The sequence below is a fragment of the Hemitrygon akajei genome, chromosome 19 (genome assembly GCF_048418815.1).
Source record: "Hemitrygon akajei chromosome 19, sHemAka1.3, whole genome shotgun sequence".
Taxonomy (NCBI): domain Eukaryota; kingdom Metazoa; phylum Chordata; class Chondrichthyes; order Myliobatiformes; family Dasyatidae; genus Hemitrygon; species Hemitrygon akajei.
The window spans coordinates 52,274,577-52,294,366 of NC_133142.1; the positions used below are offsets into that span (position 1 = coordinate 52,274,577).

Here is a 19,790-nt window from a genome sequence, read left to right on the forward strand (position 1 = left end):
AACATAACTTCTTCTTTTGATTTCATTTCACACAGCAATGAACACAAACATTCTGTCCGGTTTCCAAATAACTGCAACTGCTCTTTTCCAAATGATGTACTTGTGTGCTTACTCTTTGAGAGTGCTCTGCCTCTCAAAGCTTCACATTTCCATCTTTACTAGTCCACGTGGAGACACAGGAGACTGTAGAGGCTGAAATCTGGAGCACAAGACAAAGACACGAGTACGCAGCGAGTCAGGCAGCATCTATGGAGAGAAATAGACAGTTGGCAATTTGGATCAAGGATCAACTTCATTTCCAATATACTTGTACATGTATTAAAAATTTGCTATGGTGTGTTGGACAGAGCATTACATGCAACCAAAACAACAATATTCAACAATTATAAATAATTATATAAAAATGGAGGTTAAAGGGTGGATATGGAATAAAATGTGCATGAATACATAAAACCATCATGTCTTTGCAATGTAAACTGCATTATAAAAAAGTGGTTTTAACTGTTTTACAGTGCAATGCCATGATGGGGGTAAAAGATAGAGGGGATGGAGTAGGTACCTAGAATGCTTGATCAGATTAACTGCCTGGGGGATGAAGATAGTGTGAAGTTTTGTTTTAATAGCCCTCTAATGCTTTCAAGAAGGAAACTTTTAGAAAAAACATTTTTCAGAGTGGGTAGTACCTGCAATGATTCCTGGCCAGTTCTTTGTCCTGGATTCATACAAGTCCTGCGGTGATGGTAGATTGCAAGCAGTGACTTTTTCTGCTGCCCTGACGGTTTTACTGTTGTTTTGGTATATTGTAAGAGGATGCTGCATCGAACCAGACAGTAATGACTGATGTGAAGATGCTCCCTATGATGGCAGTGTAGAACTGCAGCGGTAGGTTCTGGGGAGCATGGAATTTTACAAACAGCCGCAAAAAGTGCATCTTCTGCCCAGCTTGTTTGTTAATGAAGGAGATAAGGTTCTCCCAGAACTGAGACCCTTAGTTTCTGAGTGAGACAGTGCATTCAAATTCCAAATGAGCACAGAAGTTTTGGCGGCAAAGCTGAGGTTTACATTTATGGAAGTTCAGATCTTCAGACGAAATAAAATTGAGACTCTGTATGTGCTCTCCCGTGGCTATAAAAATTCCTTAGGAATTAAGAAGTAATGGGGAATATTGTCAACAATTACTTAAAAATATAGAGTCTTTGTCATTAACCTACCCCTGTTTATGGATCTTGCTTTGTGCAAATTGCCTGTATGTTGCTCAAGGGTCTACACATTCACATCAGCCAGGCTTTAAAATGCATCATGTCTGTCAATTTTATTGGCATCCTGTGATTATTATAGCATGCAGTTATCAATGCTGTTGCCTCACAGCTCCAGGGACTCAGATTCAGACCCAACATCTGGTGCTGTCTGTGTGAAATTTGCCCGTCCTTCTTGTGACTGGAAGTGTCTCCTCCGCCTGCTCCAAATTTCCTTGCACAGCCCAATGACCTGAGTTAATTGACCACTGTAAATTTCCCATAGGGTGTAGCATGGTGAAATCTGATGGGAATATAGGGAGGACAGTTACAGAGAAACTTGTTCTGTAAGCTGACATGAACTTGATAGGCTGAAATGACCTCCGTCTATGTCATACAGACCGATCAAATATGTTAAGAAGAAACCTTGAAGACAACAGCTTACCTCATGTGGATTGAGGGATTTCGACCTGAAACTTCACTGCCCATTTCACTCTACAGATGCTATCTGACCCACCGACTTACTCCAGCACTATATACATTGCTCCTGATTCCAGTCTCTCGTGCCTCCAATTCACGTGGTGCTCTGGCATTTCCCTCTGTGAATAACCAAGATCTGAGTCCTCTGTTACTGTTGTCATCTTAACATAAAACGTAGAAAATAGAACATTACAGCACAGTAGAAACCCTTTGCCCACTATGTTGTGATGACCTTATAACACTCTAAGATCAATTTAACTCTTCCCTCCTACATAGCTCTTCATTTTTCTCTCTTCAAAATGACTATATTAGAGTTTCTTAATTCCCCTAATGTGTCTGACTCTACCACCACCCCTGGCAGGGTATTTCATGCACCCATACTCTGTGTGAAAATTTACCAATGACTTCCCCCTCTATGCTTTTCTCCAATCTCTTTAAAATGATGCTGTCTTGTATTAGACATTTCCAGCCTGGGAAAAAGAGTGTGGATATCTAATTGATCCATGCTCCTTATCATTTTGTACACCACAGTCAAGTCACCACTCATCCTCCTTTGGTCCAAGAGAAAAGCCCTAGCCCAGTCAACCTATTCTCATAAGGCATGCTCTCTAAGATAGGCAGCATCCTGGTAATTCTCCTCTGCACCCTCTTTAAAGCTTCTACACTTGCCATAATGAGGTGACATTTATCTTGCGATAAAGAATGCTAACCCATGTCATATGCTTATCTTTCATGACCTGAATGTTTCCTTGAAGAACAGTCCTAAAGTAGCCAATGTTCGCCAAGTACTGAATTTAAAGAAGAGTGGTCATCTCCCACCCTTAGAAAGATGACTGGCTCTTTAAGTGTAGGAGTTGTGTTTCATTAATAATCTTTTTATCTTCTGTCTCTTTACCCTCAATCTTCGATGGTTGGTGGACAGTTAAAGTTCAGAAGAGTGACCACCACCACTGCTGGGACCCCTGCGTCAACTACTGCCACACCTACCACCCAGGGCATTGCAAGACACCGACATGGAGTGCACCGACCTCTCTGTCCAACTCAGACTACTGCAAATGTACAGTAACATCTTATCTCTGAATCAGCGCTTGACCCTAGGTCATTCCTTACAAGCTAGCTTGTCTATTTTCTCATCCCGTTCCACCCCGCTTGATTTCATGGTATCCAGCACCACTTTCCTTTACCCAAGGTGTCTGCCAGAACCATGCATTAAGACCTCCTTTCTACTTTGTAAAGCATCATGGTGAAAAGATATGTTAAGCATCATTGTCAAATGTAATGCTGGAGGATTAGGCAGCCTCTGTGGAGGAGAATAAACAAGTTGACATTTTGGGCCTAGACCTTTCACAAAGACACTCCTATCAGATTCCTTCTTCTTCAGCTCTTTATCTCTTCCACCTATCACCTCCCAGCTTCCACCTTAATCCCCCCTTTCCTTCCCACCACCTTCCCCCTCACCTGGCTTCACCCATCACCTGCCAACTTGTTTTCCTTCCCCTCTTCCTTTCCAGTCCTGTAGCAGGCGCTTGGCCCGAAATGTCAAACATTTATTTCCTTCTTGAGATGCTGCCTGACCTGCCGAGTTCCTCCAAAATTTATGTGTATTGGTCTAGATTTCCACCATCTTCAGAATCTCTTGTGATTATGCCTCGTCATAGTGTTGGACACTGTTACTACTGCCTGGCTTGTGGAGAAATTACGGTTGTCCCAGAGAGCCCCAAAATCCATTGTAGCCCTTGGCATCTCCTGGATTAAGGTGCTCAAATGCAAGATTACATTTGACAGAATTCGTATTAGATCTTAATAAAAGTGCATTTATAATATTCAATTGAGTATAAGAGTTAGAACCCTTGATTCATTCATTGTATCGAACATGACTTTTAAAACACACAATCGCCACCCCTTACTGAGGCAAAGTAGCCCAGTAACTAAATTCCTTATTTCTTCACTCCAAATTCCTCTGTCTGGAAACTATGACATCGCAATTAGATTTCCCAACTAAAGCAACTATAAGCAATGTGCAGAGACAACTCTACCCAAGGTACTTCCTAATTTTAGTCTGACAAATTGGTCCCAGCAAATTCAAATGACATTGAGACAAGTTTTTTTCACTTGCCTCAACTAAACATCCAAAAATACTCTTTTTTGAACGTTAAGTTACATATAAAAATTTCTACTGTTCAAAGAAAGAATTGAAATGAGCAGAGTGGGGTATTGCATTGGTTTATTATTTACCCATTCACAAGACTCAGGCATCGGTAACAAGTCTAGCAGTTACTTTCCCGACTGCACCCAGAATGCAGTCAAGAATCAGCTATTTTACTGAAGCTGCAGGCATATCTGAGGTCAGAGTGGAAATTTTGAACCCTATAGTTTTTTAACAAGAACTGGCAATTTATGATCACTATTACCGAGCTAGTGTTTTATTCAGCTATTAATTCCCTAACTTGTGAAGTGTGATTCAAACTCTTCTTTCTATGATTGACTTTCAAGCCCCTTGGCAGAGAACAAAGCTTAGTAGCATTACTGAATTCCAAATAGAAAGGCTACAACAAGAATATTTGATGGAAGTGTTTCCTGAATAATTTAGAGAAATAGAGATTACTGGTTAAACCAGCAAATGTCAAGAAAGAGCTGAGGTACGTGTGTGGAAAGCAGACTCGAGAAACATTATCAAGTCACTTGCAGCCTGCTGTTGTGAACTGGTCTTGAGTGGGTACAAAGCATTTAGCTGAAAGTCAGGTACATTCCTCCATGAAGGAAGACCAGAGGAACCAAACCATGGTCTTGGATGGCAAATGAGATGAAGAAGGTCACTGGGGTTGTCCATTTAAAACAGATAAGGCTCGTGGGGCAATGATGGGGTAGGAGGCAACCAATCCAGAGGGTTGAGCTGCCTTTCAATGGAACCAAGGTTACAATTTGCACAGCGAGGTTTACCAGCCTGATTAAACAAGCTTTAAACATGTAAATTGTGGCATATTTAAAGCAGAGGTTGATAGATTCTTGATTAGTAAGGGCTTCAAATGTTATGGGGCGAAGGCAGGAGAATGGGGGTTTAGAAGGACAATAAATCAGCTGTTATAGAAAGGCGGAGCAGACTCGCTGTTTTATGGCTTTGTAAATTGGGCACCTACATTTAGTAATAAGAGCAAGAGTGTTGAAGACAATTGCAGGATGAAGTGGTGCCATATTGGGTAGGCACAAAGTGAGGTGGGTTGCCAGGAAGGCAGGTTTAAAACACTAATACAAAAACATGGTGGATATGGCCAAATAGTTGCATAGAAACAAAGGACAGTGGCAATAACAGAAATCTGTGAGGACTTGGTGACAAAGTGTTCAGGGGCGGAGGAAAGGGAGGTTGATGGCAGTACCGATTATGGAAGGCATTGTAGTTTTGAGCAAGCAAAAGTACTGGTCAAAATGCAATCCATTTGCTTTGAGTTAAGAAACCAAAAGCATTTGATCACACAACTGAGAGCAAGAGGTGAGGTGTTTGACTTACTTATGCTGATGTATCAAGGAAGGGTGATGAAGAAAATGCACTTGCTTAGCACCCTCCGCCTACCAACCAGGGTCACGTGAAGCCGTGGGAGCAGGTGCTGGATGGCCATATGAGCAGCTGGTGTATATCACAAATCTTGGTTATGTAACCACTAATGCCAGCCAGACAATCTCTGAAGTGTATTGATAATGGCTGAGGTTACCTGTCTTGTAAAGACTACTTAGAAGAAGTCAATGGCAAACCACTTCTGTAGAAAAACCCACCAATCAATTTCAACAGGATATCAATTGACTGACACAATGGGTGGAGAGATGTCAGCTGGAATTCAAAAGAATGAGAGGAGATCTTACAGAAACATCTAAAATAACAAAAGGAATAGATAAGATAGAGGCAGAAAAGTTGTTTCCACTGGCAGGTGGGATTAGAACTAGGGGACATAGGTTCAATGGGCTGGATGGCCTATTACTGCTCCTATTTCTTATGTTCTTATGTTTAGCATAGAGAACTGTAAGGTCAGCTATCGAATACAAAAGTTGGGAGTTAAAGCGTTTCGTTCTTGTCACTACACCTTAGTAAAGGTGTGAAGGTTTTTGAGAGTGTGCAGAGAAGACTGGTTACTAGAGTTATTGCAGGGAAGAGGGATGTTAGATACAAGGAACCATTAAAAAAAATTAGGTTTTCCTCTTTCTGACAAAGGAAATTGAAAGATGTACAAAGGTTTAGATAAGATTGATGAAGTTAAGCTTTCCCGTTTGCTATTGCTACAAGGGGCAGGGGGCATGTATATAAGGTTTTGGACAAAGGATAGAGCAGGGGTTAAAGGAGGGACTATGTAAGCTACTAAGTGGGAATGATTGGGAACCTGAGTGTGGGCAAGTAAAAGTGATCTGTGATTTCAAAAGTAAATTGGATGAAATAAACAGAATAGACTGACTAGATTACTCTGCTGGAAGACAGCAGTCACTCAAAGGGAAAATACCTCTTTATAGGGCATAATGCCCCTCTGCCCTGCATCCTAGCCATCCGTGGCAGTGCCCTGGAGACCAGCTCCTGTAGCTTCCACCTCAATCAGACCTTTTCAACCCTAAGTCACTGTGCAATGTGTTTAATAATGTTTTACCTTTAGTAGAGATGTGTTTCAGTACTCCGGAGCTAATCCATACCCTCCTCCTGCTCTTTCTCTGCCATAGCACTGGTCCCAGTCAGCTCCTCTCCACCCTCGTCTGGCACTTCAGGCTTCAGCTCCCAGAACACGAGCACCCTGTCGCGGACGGCCCATCCAATGAGCCCGCGGGCAACCCTGATGCGCAGGAGGGTGAAGAGGAAAGAGTACAAGAGCTCATGTGAGTCCCGTGATTGTTGTAAGTCGTGATTAATTGGTTGTTTGTTATGCCTGAAGATGATAGATTTTGGCACTTCTTCGGATGGTGTAAACTGCACAAAGAAACATGTACAGGAGGTTCTTAAAGTGGGAAACCCATTGCACTGGGGTAGTTCCACTCTCTGGACCGATCCAGCGGTATGTGTAGACATGACATCTGGGTCTTCTTTGGTTGCAGTAGATAACCATGGCTTCTTCTGCGCCTTGCCATGCCCTTCGCTCTGCACAAAGTATTGCAGAACAGCCTTCCTGGCCATTCGATCTCATCTACCCAGTCCGTCAGAGCTGACCTCACCAGGCTACCCTCCCCTGGTTGAGCCCTCCTGCTGAAGCACTGTATATCAGGGTGTGGCTGCTGTCACATCAAACAGCTACTTGGAGCCGCAGATGAGAGCTGTGTGTTCGGTGGGGAACAAGGATAAAGAGAATGGATATGACGAGCCCTTCAGCAGAGGTGCCTCCTCTCCCTGGACACCCATGCCAATCATAACATGGTATTTAAAAGCAAAACAAATCCATTGAAGGAGAATGTTTACTCTTAAATTACAACAGAGTCGTTTATAATGTTCTGGCAGATTTCTTGTAATTGGTTAGTACAAACAGCATTTGGTCATGAGTGCTCTCAGAGAAATTCCAATTCTCTTTCTACAAATACCATCTGAGATACTCGTTCCAGAACTTTATGTTTTTATCAGAGATTTGTTGTTCTGTTTTTAACTGTCTCTGAAGTTCACCTAACCATTGATGTATCATTAGGTTATGTGGTACAAAATGTGAAACTGACAAAATGATCAATAGTAGCCAGCAAAGGTTTATTACCGGTCACTGCAAGCTCTTCCTACAAAGTGGCAGTGCTAGCAAACTTATCATATTTATCCCCGCATCCCCGGAGGGTTAGATGATGGAAAAAAGAGAATAACCATTTTGAGAAAGATGTGGAAGATTCCTTCCGGATCCACTCAGGTAGAGCCATTAGATGAGATTAGTTTATTGACATATACACCAGGGTTCAGTGAAATGCCTTGTCTACATGAAGCTCGCAGGGTGAATAGTAACAGTAATAAATACAATGATGAGCGAAAGCCAGCAGCATGGTGCAAAGAGAGTAGTGCAATCTGCAAGAAGAAATGCATTATTGACAGCAGCCGAATAACAGAGAGGTCAGGTTAAGGGTACAAGAATGTACGCGAATGCAGCGGCACAATAGCATAGCAATTAGCACATCGTTTTACAGTGATCACCAATTGGGTTTTGAATCCCACCATTCTCTCCAATTTCCTTCCACATTCCAAGGTCCTATGGTTAACATTAGTGAGTTGTCGGCATGTTGCCACTGTAAGCAGGTGCCATTTGCGTGGTGCTCAGTACAATCCGTGCTAATTTCATGCAAACGACATATATTTCTATGTACATGTGACATTATCTTGGTTAATATAATGAGTATCTTAATCTTTATGTGGCAGCAAAACTGGGAAGAGATGTAAAAGAGGTGATTGGTTCAGAAATCTAACCATGGTGCAGAAGTTGCTGTTCTTAAGTCTGGACATCCATGCTGTGCCCCTTGGTAACCAAGAACAGACCAACCAAGTACTCAATTACATGGATCCTACACTAATTCCACTTTATTCTCTCCCCTCATCCCTGTCAGTTTCCCCCACTACACCGTAGAGGCAATTTACAGGGACAAATCAACCTCGCAACCTGCATGTCTTTGCGAGGTAACAATTGATCATAATGAACACATTGCCAAAAGCAAGTCTCAATTAAGGTAATTGGGTCAGGGATGTCTCAATTTAGGCCCGCAGCATTCTTCAGAGGGCGTGTAAGCAGCCAGAAGTTGTGGTACATGCTGGTACCAACAACTTGGGCAGGAAAAGGGATGACTTTCTGAGGAGGTAATATAGGGAGCTCAGTAGGAAACTGGAAAGCAGGATCTCGAAGGGTAGTAATCCAAGCACCAGTGAAAATAAGAAAAGGATGATTTGGCGGATGAATGTGTGGCTGACAAATTTGTGCTGGGTACAGGGTTTCAGATTTGTGGATCATTGGGATTTCTTCTGGGGAGGGTGGGACCTCTACTAAATTTGTTGAGGAGGACAAATATCCTTGTGGGCAGATTTTTTAAAGCTGTTGAGGAGGGTTTAAGCTACACGACAGATGGATCGGAACCGGAGTAATAGGTCAGAGGATGGGCAGTTGCTGTAAAGGTAGATGTAGTGTGTAGCGAGACTGTGAGGAAGAATCGGGGGTGTAAAAGGCATAATTTCAGTCAGTTGGACAAGTTGAAATGTGTCTATTTTAATGTGAGAAGGATCAGGAACAGGAGTGATGAACTTAGAACATGGAACTATGACGCGGAGGCCATTGTGGGGACATGGTTTTTATAAGGGCAGGATACTCTGGGGTTTATATGTTTCAAAAGCAACAGGAAGGGAGGTAAAAATGGTGAGGAAGTGGCACTGCTGATCAGGGATGGCATCACAGCTGCAGAAAGAGAGGATGTCATGGAGGGATTGTGTACTGAGTCAGTGTGGGTGGAAGTCAGCAACAGAAAGAGAGCAATAACTCTGTTGGGAGTATTCCATAGAATCCACTACCCCCCCCCCCCCCATGCGTAATGGAAATGTGGGTGATGTTTACAGAGCACTTGCATGGTTTCTGAATAGGTTTGTCTTACTGAGGCGGGGAAAGAATGGTAGGATGAAGGAACCATGGTTGACAAGAACCTTCAGTCAAGAAAAAGAAAAAAGCTTACTTCAGGTTTAGGAAGCAAGGATCAGACAGGGCTCTTGAGTGTTACAAGATAGTCAGGAAGGAGCTTAAGAATGGACATAGCAGAGCTAGAAGGGTCCATAAGAAGGCCTTGTCAAATAGGATTAAGGAAAACCCCAAAGCTTCAGGGATAAAAGAAGAAATATGTTCTCGGAGTCGGAGGAGGTAGTGGAGGTCCTTAGTGAATACTTTGCTTCAATATTTACCATTGAGAAGATCCTTGAAGAATGTGAGGTCAATGTAGAACGGGCTAAAAAATTTACTAGTACTTGAACATATTGGCATTAAGAAAGGTGTGCTGGAACATTTGTAGAACTATAGGAATGGTAATTAAATCACAAGACCATAAGATAGAAGAGCAGAATTAGGCCATTTGGCCCATTGAGTCTGTTCTGCCATTTGGCCAATACACTTTCCTTCTCAGTATCAATCTCAAGCCATCTCCCAGTATCCCTTCCTCCCCTGACTAATCAAGAATCTATCAACCTCTGCCTTAAATATACCCAATGACTTGGCCTCCACAGCACTTGTGGCAATGAATTCCACAGATTCACCACTCTCTGGCTAAAGAAATTCCTTCTCATCTCCATTCTAAAAGAACCCCCCTCCATTTTGAGGCTGTGTCCTCTGTCCTTAGACTCCCCCACCATAGGAAACATCCTCTCCACACGTTCTCTATCAAGGCCTTTCAACATTTGATAAGTTTCACCCTTCATTCTTCAGAATTCCAGAGTAGAGGCCCAGAGCCATCAAACGCTTCTCATGTGACAAGCCTTTCGATCCCAGAATCATTTTTGTGAACCTCCTTTGTACCCTCTCCAATGTCAGATCATCCTTTCTTGGATAAGGTGCCCAGAATTGCTCACTATACTCCTAGTGAGGCCTCACCAGTGCCTTCTAAAGCCTTAAATTTACATCCTTGCTTTTATATTCTAGTTCTCTTGAAAGGAATGCTAACTTCACATTTGCCTTCCTCACTGCCGACTCCACCTGCAAATTAACCTTTAAGGAATCCTGCACAAGGACTCCCAGGTCACTCTGCACGTCAGATTTTTGGATTTTCTCTCTATTCAGAAAATCTCTCTATTCTTTTATTTCTTCTACCAAAGTACATGACCATAAACTTCCTGTATTCCATCTGCCACAACTTTGCCCATTCTCCTAATCTAAGTCCTTCTGTAGCCTCTTTACTTCCTCAAAACTACCTGCCCCTCCCCCTGTCTTCATATCACTGCAAACTTGGCCACAAAACTATCCATTCCATCATTCAAATCATTGACATACAATGTAAAAAGAAACCATCCCAACATAGACCCCTGTTGAACACTACTAGTCACCAGCAGCCAGCCAGAAAAGGCTCCCTTTATTCCCACTCTCGGCCTCCTGCCAATCAGCCTATGCTCTATCCATGCTAGTGTCTTTCCTCTAATACCATGGGTTCTTACCTTGCTGAGCAGCTTTATATGTGGCATCTTGTCAAAGACCTTCTGAAATTCCAAATACACAACATCCACTGATTCTCATTTGTTGAACCTGCTTGTTATTTCTTCAAAGAATTCCAACATATTTGTCAGGCAAGATTTTGCCTTGAGCAAACCATGCTGACTACGGCCTACTTTATCATCTGCCTCCAAGTACCTTGAAACCACATTCTTAACAATTGATACAAACCACTGAGGTCAGGCTAACTGGCCTATAATTTCCTTTCCTCTGCTTCTCTCCCTTCTTGAAGAGTGGAATGACATTTGCAATTTTCCAGTCCTCCAGAACCATGTCAGAATCAATTAATTCTTGAAAAATCATACTAATGCTTCCACAATTTCTTCAGCCACTTCTTTCAGAACCCTTGGTGTAATCCATCTGGTCCAGGTGACTCATCTATCTTCAGACCTTTCAGTTTTGCAAGAACCTTCTCCCTAGTAATGGCAACTTCACACTCTTCTGCCTCCTGACACTCCTGAACTTCTGCCTTACACCTAGTGTCTCCCACAGTGAAGACTGATGCAAAATACTTATTCAGTTCATCCACCATCTCCTTGCCCCCCCCCCCCACTACCTCTCCAGCATCGTCTTCCAGTGGTCTGATATCCACTCCTACCTCTCTTACACTTTATGTATCAAAAAGAAACTCTCGGTATCTCTTTAATATTATTAACTGGCTTACCTTGATATTCCATCTTTTCCTTCTTTAAGACTTTTTACTTGCCTTCTGTTGGCTTTTAAAAGGTTCCCAATCCTCTAACTTCAGAATACTTCTTCCTCGTTGTGATGTACATAACCTGCTCCTTCCAAATTGCTCGCAAAAATTCCAGCCAATTCTACTGTCATTCCTGCCAGTGTTCTTTTCCCATCCATTTTAACCAGCTCCTCTCTCATGCCTCTGTAATTCCCTTTATTCCACTGGAATGCTATTAGATTTGATTTTTTTGTTTCTCCCTCTCAAATTGCAGGGTGAATTCTATCATATTATTATCACTTACTCCTAAGGGTTCCTTTACGTTAAGTTCCCTAATTGTACAGCATCCAACCTCTGGTGGGTTCAACCACAAGTTGCTCTAAGAAGTCATCTTTTAGACATTCTACAAATTCCCCCACTGTGTTCCCCAATCTATCTGCATTCTGAAATTTCCCTGTGGTTTTTGGCATGCATTTTTTATCTCCCACAGCTTTACTACTGTTTGGGGGTCTGTATATAACTCCCACCAAGGTCTTTTCACACTTGCAGTCCCTTATCTCTACCCACAATGATTTAACATCTTCCAATCCTCTGTCACCTCTTTCTAATAATTTGATTTCATTTTTTACCAACAGAACCACGCCACCCCCTCTGCCTTCCTGCCTGTCCTTCTGATACAATGTGTATCCTAGGACATTAAGCTCCCAGCTATAATCTTCTTTCAGCCATGATTCAGTGATGCCTACATCATCATACATGCCAATCTGCAACTGTGCTACAAATTTATTTGCCTTATTCAGTATACCACATAAATTCAAATATGACTGGGACATTTCCCAGGTTACTACTGAAAGCAACAGAAAAGATTGCTGCACCTTTAGTGATGATGTTTGCATCCTCACTAGCTAAAGGAGAAGTACCAGATGACTGGAGTGTGGTAAATGCCATTCCTTTGACAAAACTTGGAGTAATCTGTTCCATTCTAGTTGCCTCATTATGAGAAGAATGTATAAGTATTAGTGAGGATGCCAGAGGAAATTTAACAGAATGCTGCTTGGATTAGAGAGTGTGTCCTATGAGGACAGGTTGAGTAAATTATGGCTTTTCAAAGTTCAAAGTACATTTTCTCTTGGTGCAAAGGAGAATGAAAGGTGACTTGAAAGAGGTGTATCAGATGATAGGTAGAGAATGCATGGACAGTCAAAGACTTCTCTCAGGGTGGAAATGACTAATATGAGACGCATAACTTTAAGTGCTTGAAGGAAAGCATGGGGGTATGTCAGGGGTAGGTCAAGTCAAGTCAAGTTCATTGTCATTTAACTATATACATGTATATAACATATATAACCATGATAATTTATGAAGATAAATATAAAATCTACAAATGAATCACACATAAATAACAAACTAAAATGCATTAATTTTAAATATTGGAGTTTTTCATCCTGACTGTTCTTGTTTTTTATGTATCGTAGTCTCCTGCCTGATGGTAGAAAGTCAAAGAATATGCTGGATGGATGGGTGGGATCCTTAATAATTCTAAGTGCCCTGTGTACTCAGTCTTCCTGATAAATGTCCCTGATGGATGGTAGGGAGACCTCCCCGATCCTCTCAGCTGTTCCCACAGTCCTTTGAAGGGTCTTCTGGTCTGATGCTTGACTGCTGCTGTAGTGTTCTCATGCAGGTGATACATCACAGACAACGAATATACTTTCAACAACCTTAACTTTAACTAGAAAATAATTACAAATGAATTACTAAAGCGAAAATGTAATAAAGCTAAACAAATGCGTTAAGGCAACACAGCTCGTGTACCAGATGGAGATGCAACTTGTCAGGATGCTCTCAATGGTGCTCCTGTAAAATGCAGTTAAAGTGGGAAGATGGGAGCCTTGCTTGCCTCAGTCTTCTTAGGAAGTGGAGGCACTGCTGTGCCTTCCTGATCAGGGAGGTGAAATTAAGGGACATGGTGAGGTCATCCATGATGTGAACTCCTAGGAACTTGAAGCACTTTACTCTCTCTATGGCGAAGCCATGTATTTACAAAGGGGCAGATACCTGCCAGAGGTGGTGGTAGAGGAAGAAACATTAGGGACATTTAGAAAACTCTTAGATAGGCACATGGATGAAAGAAAAATGGACGCTATGTGGTAGGGAAGGGTTAGATTGATCTTGGAGTAAGTTAAATGATTGGCACAACATCGTGAGTCCCTGCATAGAGTCCTACAGAGAAACAGCACAGAAAGAGGCCCAATGCAGCACATTACTGCAGGCTATTGACCTGCCAGCATGCAGGTCTTTGGCATGGACTTGGGGGAATTGTGCAGTCACAGAGAGTACACGCACACCCCAGACAGAATTCAGGAGCAGGGTCATTAGACACAGGAATCTCCTCCCCTCCTCCAAAAATGTGTGCACTTACTTCCATGTCTGTCCAGCAGCCCTGCAAATGTAACACAACCAGCAGGGCGCCATGCTGAGAGGTGACTTGATAGAGTTGCACACGATGATAAGAAGCATAGATCGAGTGGGCAGCCAGAGACTTTTTTCCCAGGGCGAAAGTGGCTAATACCAGGGGCATAATTTGAAGGTGATTGGAGAAAAGTGTAGGGAGGAGGTCCGAGAATGGTGAGTGTGTGGAACACCCCGCCAGGGGTGATGGTAGAGGCAGATACTTCAGAAACTTGTAGATAGGCAGATGAATGATGGAAAAAATGGAGGGCTATGTAGGAAAGGTTTAGATTGATTTTAGAGTAGATTTAAAGGTAGGCACAACATTGTTGGCCGCAAGACCTCAACTGTGCTGTAGAATTCAATGTTGGATTTTCCTGCCTCTCCGATCTCCAGGTGGTCTCAGAAATGCTGCACATATTGCAGAAACTGGTAAAAGAAGCAGTTTCCGCAGGTGGAGTGAGGGTGCTGAGGTTTCTTGTGAGCAATCAAATCAGCTCCCAAAGCAAGGGAGCCTCAGCTATCACTCCAAACAGTGATAAATAATGCCACTCTGCGTGTGTCCTATGCAGCCAGCATCATGTATGTAGTAATATGTACTGCATTATGGAAGCGTGCAGATACTGGGAATTGCCAGATGTCCTAAGATACAGAGAAATGCTTATATTTTGCATGACACATAGACAGATCATGCCATGGATAAGGACGTAGAGGTACTAAACAAAAAAAGACAAACTGCAAAATATAGCGTTACCGTTCCAGACAAAGAGCAGTGCAGGTAAACAAATAGAGTGCAAGGCCCATGCTGAGGTCAAGAGAAGCTCTTTTAGCAAATGGAGGTCTGTTCGGGAGACTGATAGCAGCAGGGCAGAAGCTGTTCCTGAGGTTGGAGGTTCATATCTTCCCCCCCAGTGTGGAGAGGGGAGAAGAAAGAATGAGTGCGATGGGAGGGGTTAATGGTCTGTTGATCTGCCGAGCATTCTGGGCGTGCTCTGTTGGCACCACAGTGTGTGGTAACACTTGCAGGCTGCCCCTGCACATACGTAGGTTGTGTTGGTTGTTAACGCAAACAGTGCATTTCACTCTATGTCTCGATGTACATGTGACAAGTATATCTGAATCTGAATAAATTGCACTGAATAACACCTTTCCCTGGACTAAGTCAGCTGCAACAGTTCAAAAGCAGCAACATCCATGCTTTTATCCATGATGTAACGGCTGTTGGAAATCAAGTTATTACTTGGGCATGAAAGTTATTGAAATCGCTGTTGTATTCCCCTGATGCCAGCGAGTAGAAGAACAGTTGCCAAGTCCATCTCAAAGGCAAAGTACACAAAATGCTGGAGGAACTCAGCACGTCAGGCTGCACCTATGGAAATGAACATGTCCACCTGTTCAATAGCAGCAGTCTGACAGGCCCCAGAACAGTTTTCCTTCCCCTTTTGGAGGACAATGGTACCTCACGAAATATTTTACTCAAGATGCACTTTGCTGTTTATCACAATCAGCATTTAGACAGAATGAAAATTCCCTAGTTAATTAGTTTTCTGAGCTGCAAAATCTGCTTTCATAATGCAGGACTTAACCTGGAAATTTCATCACTGTTCATGAGATGAACTTTGAATCACTGCTGCTCCATGGCTACAGCCTGTGGCTCTGACATTATAATTGTGTGAAATTAAGTAATAGTTGGATGTGAAAACCTCAGCTCTGCTCCAGCTGTTACCAGAGAGAAGAAGGACACTTTCATGAAATGTCTTGAAAGCAACATTTCCACTGTCTCACCCTCTAGAGCAAGACTGAAGGAATACTGCACAGTTAGAGATGACATCTGTTGATTAAATCTCCTGTCCATTCTTTAAAGTGGGCGCAAACATTTCCACAGCACTATTTTAGGTAACAACTGCTTGCCCATGGACCTGGCCTGTATTTACTGTTGGCCATTTATTTTCTTGGTTTTTAGGATCTGGGTGTGCCCATAGTACTTGCCACATCTTCCACTTTGCCATTTTGCTTTTGAAGTAATTCTGAAAGTGCCTGGGGTCACCCTGATTTGATGCAACATGTTATCTAAATGTAGGTAGTTAGTTGGTGATTGCAAGTTCTCCCTTACCCTAAATAAAAGACAAAAGAATCAAAGGGTGTTTGGTGGGCATATGAGAGCGAGAGAGAGAAAATGTGTTACAGATATACAGGGAAGTAAGGAGTAAGGTATAGGACAAATGGAATTACTTAGCACGGATCCAATGGCCTTTCTTCTGAGCACTACAGCACAGAAACAGGCCCTTCAGCCCATCTAGTTGATGCCAACCTATTATTCTGCTTCGTCCCATCGACTCACACCTGGACCATAGCCCCCCATACCCGTCCCATCCACGTAATTTCTCTTAAATTTTGAAATCAAACCAACATCCATCACTTGCGTTGGTAGCTCATTTCACACTCTCACCAACCTCTGAGTGAAGAAGCTCCCCCTTAAATATTTTACCTTTCATCCTTAACCTATGACCTCTAGATCTAGTCTCACCCAACCTCAGTGGAAAAAGCCTGCTTGGATTTGCCCTGTCTATACCTCCCATCATTTTGTATACCTCTATCAAATCTCTCCTCAACCTCCTCCGCTCCTACACTTTTTCACTTAATAATTTGGATTTGTTCTATAGTTCTCTTTATCATAGCAACAAAGTGAATGAACTTTAGTGAAGTGCTTTGTTAAGCAAAAATTATAAATTGAAAGATAGTTGGCAAAGAAGTGCTGACTGTCTGAAACTACACCTGTCTTGTCGACCCATACAGCAGCCCAAGGTAAGAGCCCAATTTAGGTTACCGGCTGGTTAAGTAGTTTTGGCAATGTTGGCCGAGAGGGGGATGTTGATAGAACATTAGGCGTGCTCCCCATTTCCCAATGTCCATCTACTTTAACAGTTTAGTTTACAAACTCACCCCAAAAGGGCACGTCTAACAGTCAGCAAGTCACGGCTAGGTTTAGGCTTTGCCATTTCCAAAGTCAGAATTGAACAAGCCATGCTTCAGCGCTGTTTGCCAGTTCCTTCACACTGGTGAACATCAGCAGTATTTTCACTGTCTGGTGGTAAAGCTAAGGAAAAGGAGGAGGATATTTGGCCCATCAGAACCATGCCAGCTCTCAGCAGAAAAAATCCCATCGGTTTCAGTCCCCTTCTCCTTGTTTTCCTGAATGCTGCAACACTTGGTTCCTCATTCCTGCTCATCAATTTGCCTTTGGTTCACTTTGTCATTAACTTGCATTAGGGCATAATGTACAGTGGCCAGTTAATCTCCCAAACTGACATGTGGGAGGAAGCTAAAGTCCCAGATAGAAATCAAGTCATGTCGTGTAAGCCATGCTCTCTTCTCACTATTACCATCAGGCAGGAGGTACAGGAGCTTTAGGTCCCACATCACCAGGTCCAGGAACAGTTATACCCTACAGCCATCAGGCTCCTGAACCGGCATGGATAACTTCACTCACCTCAACGCTGAACTGATTCCACAACCTTCAGACTCACTTTCAAAGACTCTACAACTCACGTTCTCAGCATCATTTACTGTTTTATTATTTACACAGTTTGTCTTCTGTTGCACGCTGGTTGTTCATCAGTCTTTGTTTATGTAAAGTTATTCATAAATTCTATTGCATCTCTTTATTCTTCTGTAAATGCCTGTAAGAAAATGTAGTATATGGCGACACACATGTACTTCACTTTGATAAATTATAGATTAACTTTGATTTACTTTGAGTTTGTATTTGAACCAAACTCAAGATGCAAACCTTGCATGTTTATTCTTGTCATAATTTCAGAAGCCTCTACTCCCTTTCATAACTCATTATATTAACTCACGTCAGCCAGTCAGGGACAAGATGCTGATTCAGCTGTTAATGATGGCCCAGGTAAAGCTTTGGAATTCAGTAAACATTAAGACAGAATGAAACCAGAGAAAAGGAATTATTACAAATTACAGCTTTGGGGGGCGGTGGGGGGGGGGTCAATTCAGCAAATTGAGATGATTACTATATGCAGTTCACTTCCACTCAGTGGTTATGGTTTCAACAGGAAATGGTTGGCATATGGGTGAGACCAGAACAAGAGGTCATGTGTTAAGGGAGAAAGGTGAAATGTTTCAGGGTTGTATGAGGGAGTTGCTCTTCACTCAGAGTGTGGTGACAGTGTGGGATGAGCTGTCAGCAGAAGTGATGGATGAGGATTTAATTTCAATATTTGTAGGCCTCCGTTAGTCTCGATAGACCATGGATTTGCACCTTGGAAAGTTTCCAGGGCGCAGGCCTGGGCAAGGTTTTTTTTATGGAAGACCAGCAGTTGCCCAAGCTGCAAGTCTCCCCTCTCCACACCACCAATGTTGTCCAAGGGAAGGGTATTAGGACCCATACAGCTTGGCACCGGTGTTGTCGCAGAGCAATGTGTGGTTAAGTGCCTTGCTCAAGGACACACACGCAGCCTCCAAGGCTCAAACTAGTGACCTTCAGATCACTAGACGAACGCCATAACCAGTTGGCTACGTGCCAACACTTTCAATTTTTAAGAGAAGTTGGGATTAGTACATGGATGAGAGAGGTATGGTCCAGGTGCACGTCAATGGGACTCAGCAGAGTAATAGTTCAGCATGGACTAAGTGGGCCGAAGGGTCTGTTTCTGTGATGTAGTGCCCTATGACTCTATGCGTGAGATATGTTTATGCACAGAACCGCAGAACCTTAGTGCACAGCTCGTGCTTGAGGAGGCCACTTTATTAGGTACACCTATACACCTACCTGCTTGTTAATGCAAGCAACACACACAAAATGCGGCAGGAACTCAGCAGGCCATGGAGAAAAAGTACAGTCAACATTTCCGGCCGAGACCCTTTAGCAGGACTGGAGAAAAAAAGCTGAGGAGTAGACTTAAAGGGTGAGGGAGGAGAGAGAGAAACACAAGGTGATAGGTGAAACCTGAAGGGGGAGGGGTGAAGTAAAGAGCTGGGAAGTTGATTGGTGAACGAGATACGAGACAGGCGAAGAGGACAGAAGGTCATTGAAGAAAGTAAAGGGGAGAGGAGAACCAGAGGAAGGCAGTGGGTGGGCAGAGAGATAAGGTGAGAAAGAGAAAAGGGGATGAGAATGGTGAAGGTGGGGGGCATTACCAGAAGTTCGAGAAATCAATGTTCATGCCATCAGGTTGGCAGCTACCCAGACGGAATATAAGGTGTTGTTCCTCCAATCTAAGTGTGGCTTCATCATGACAATGGAGGAGGCCATAGATAGACATATTGGAATGGGAATGGGAGGTGGAATTAAAATGGGTGGCCACTGGGAGATCCCACTTGTTCTGGCGGACAGAGCGTAGGTGCTCGGCAAAGCTATCTCCCAATCTACGTCGGGTCTCACCGATATACAAGAGGCCACACCGGGAGCACCGGACACAGCATATGCCCCCTACGGACTGGTAGGTGAAGCATCACCTCACCTAGAAGGATGGTTTGGGGCCCTGAATGGTAGTGAGGGAGGAGGTGTAGGGGCAGGTGTAGCACTTGTTCTGCTTGCAAGGGTAAGTGCCAGGAGGGAGATCAGTGGGGAGGGATGAGTGGACAAGGGAGTTGGTAATGCCCCCCCTTCACCCTTCCCCATCCCCTTTCCCTCTCTCACCTTATCTCCTTACCTGCCCATCACTTCCCTCTGGTTCTCCTCCCCACTTTTCTTTCTTACATGGCCTTCTGTCCTCATCTATCAGACTCCCCCTTCTCCTGCCCTGTACCTCTTTCACCAATGAACTTTCC

At 43.1% G+C, this 19,790-nt stretch overlaps 1 protein-coding gene across 4 annotated transcripts in view; it reads left to right on the top strand.

The window, feature by feature from the left end:
- grip2b (glutamate receptor interacting protein 2b) overlaps window positions 1-19,790 on the top strand; it is a 768,811-nt gene that overhangs the window by 670,230 nt on the left and 78,791 nt on the right. For all 4 annotated transcript variants that reach the window (XM_073072501.1, XM_073072503.1, XM_073072504.1 and 1 more), the window contains exons 10-11: window positions 2,638-2,772; window positions 6,411-6,563. In XM_073072501.1, coding sequence (XP_072928602.1) covers window positions 2,638-2,772; window positions 6,411-6,563 — 288 coding nt within the window. The remainder of the gene's footprint in view (window positions 1-2,637; window positions 2,773-6,410; window positions 6,564-19,790) is intronic.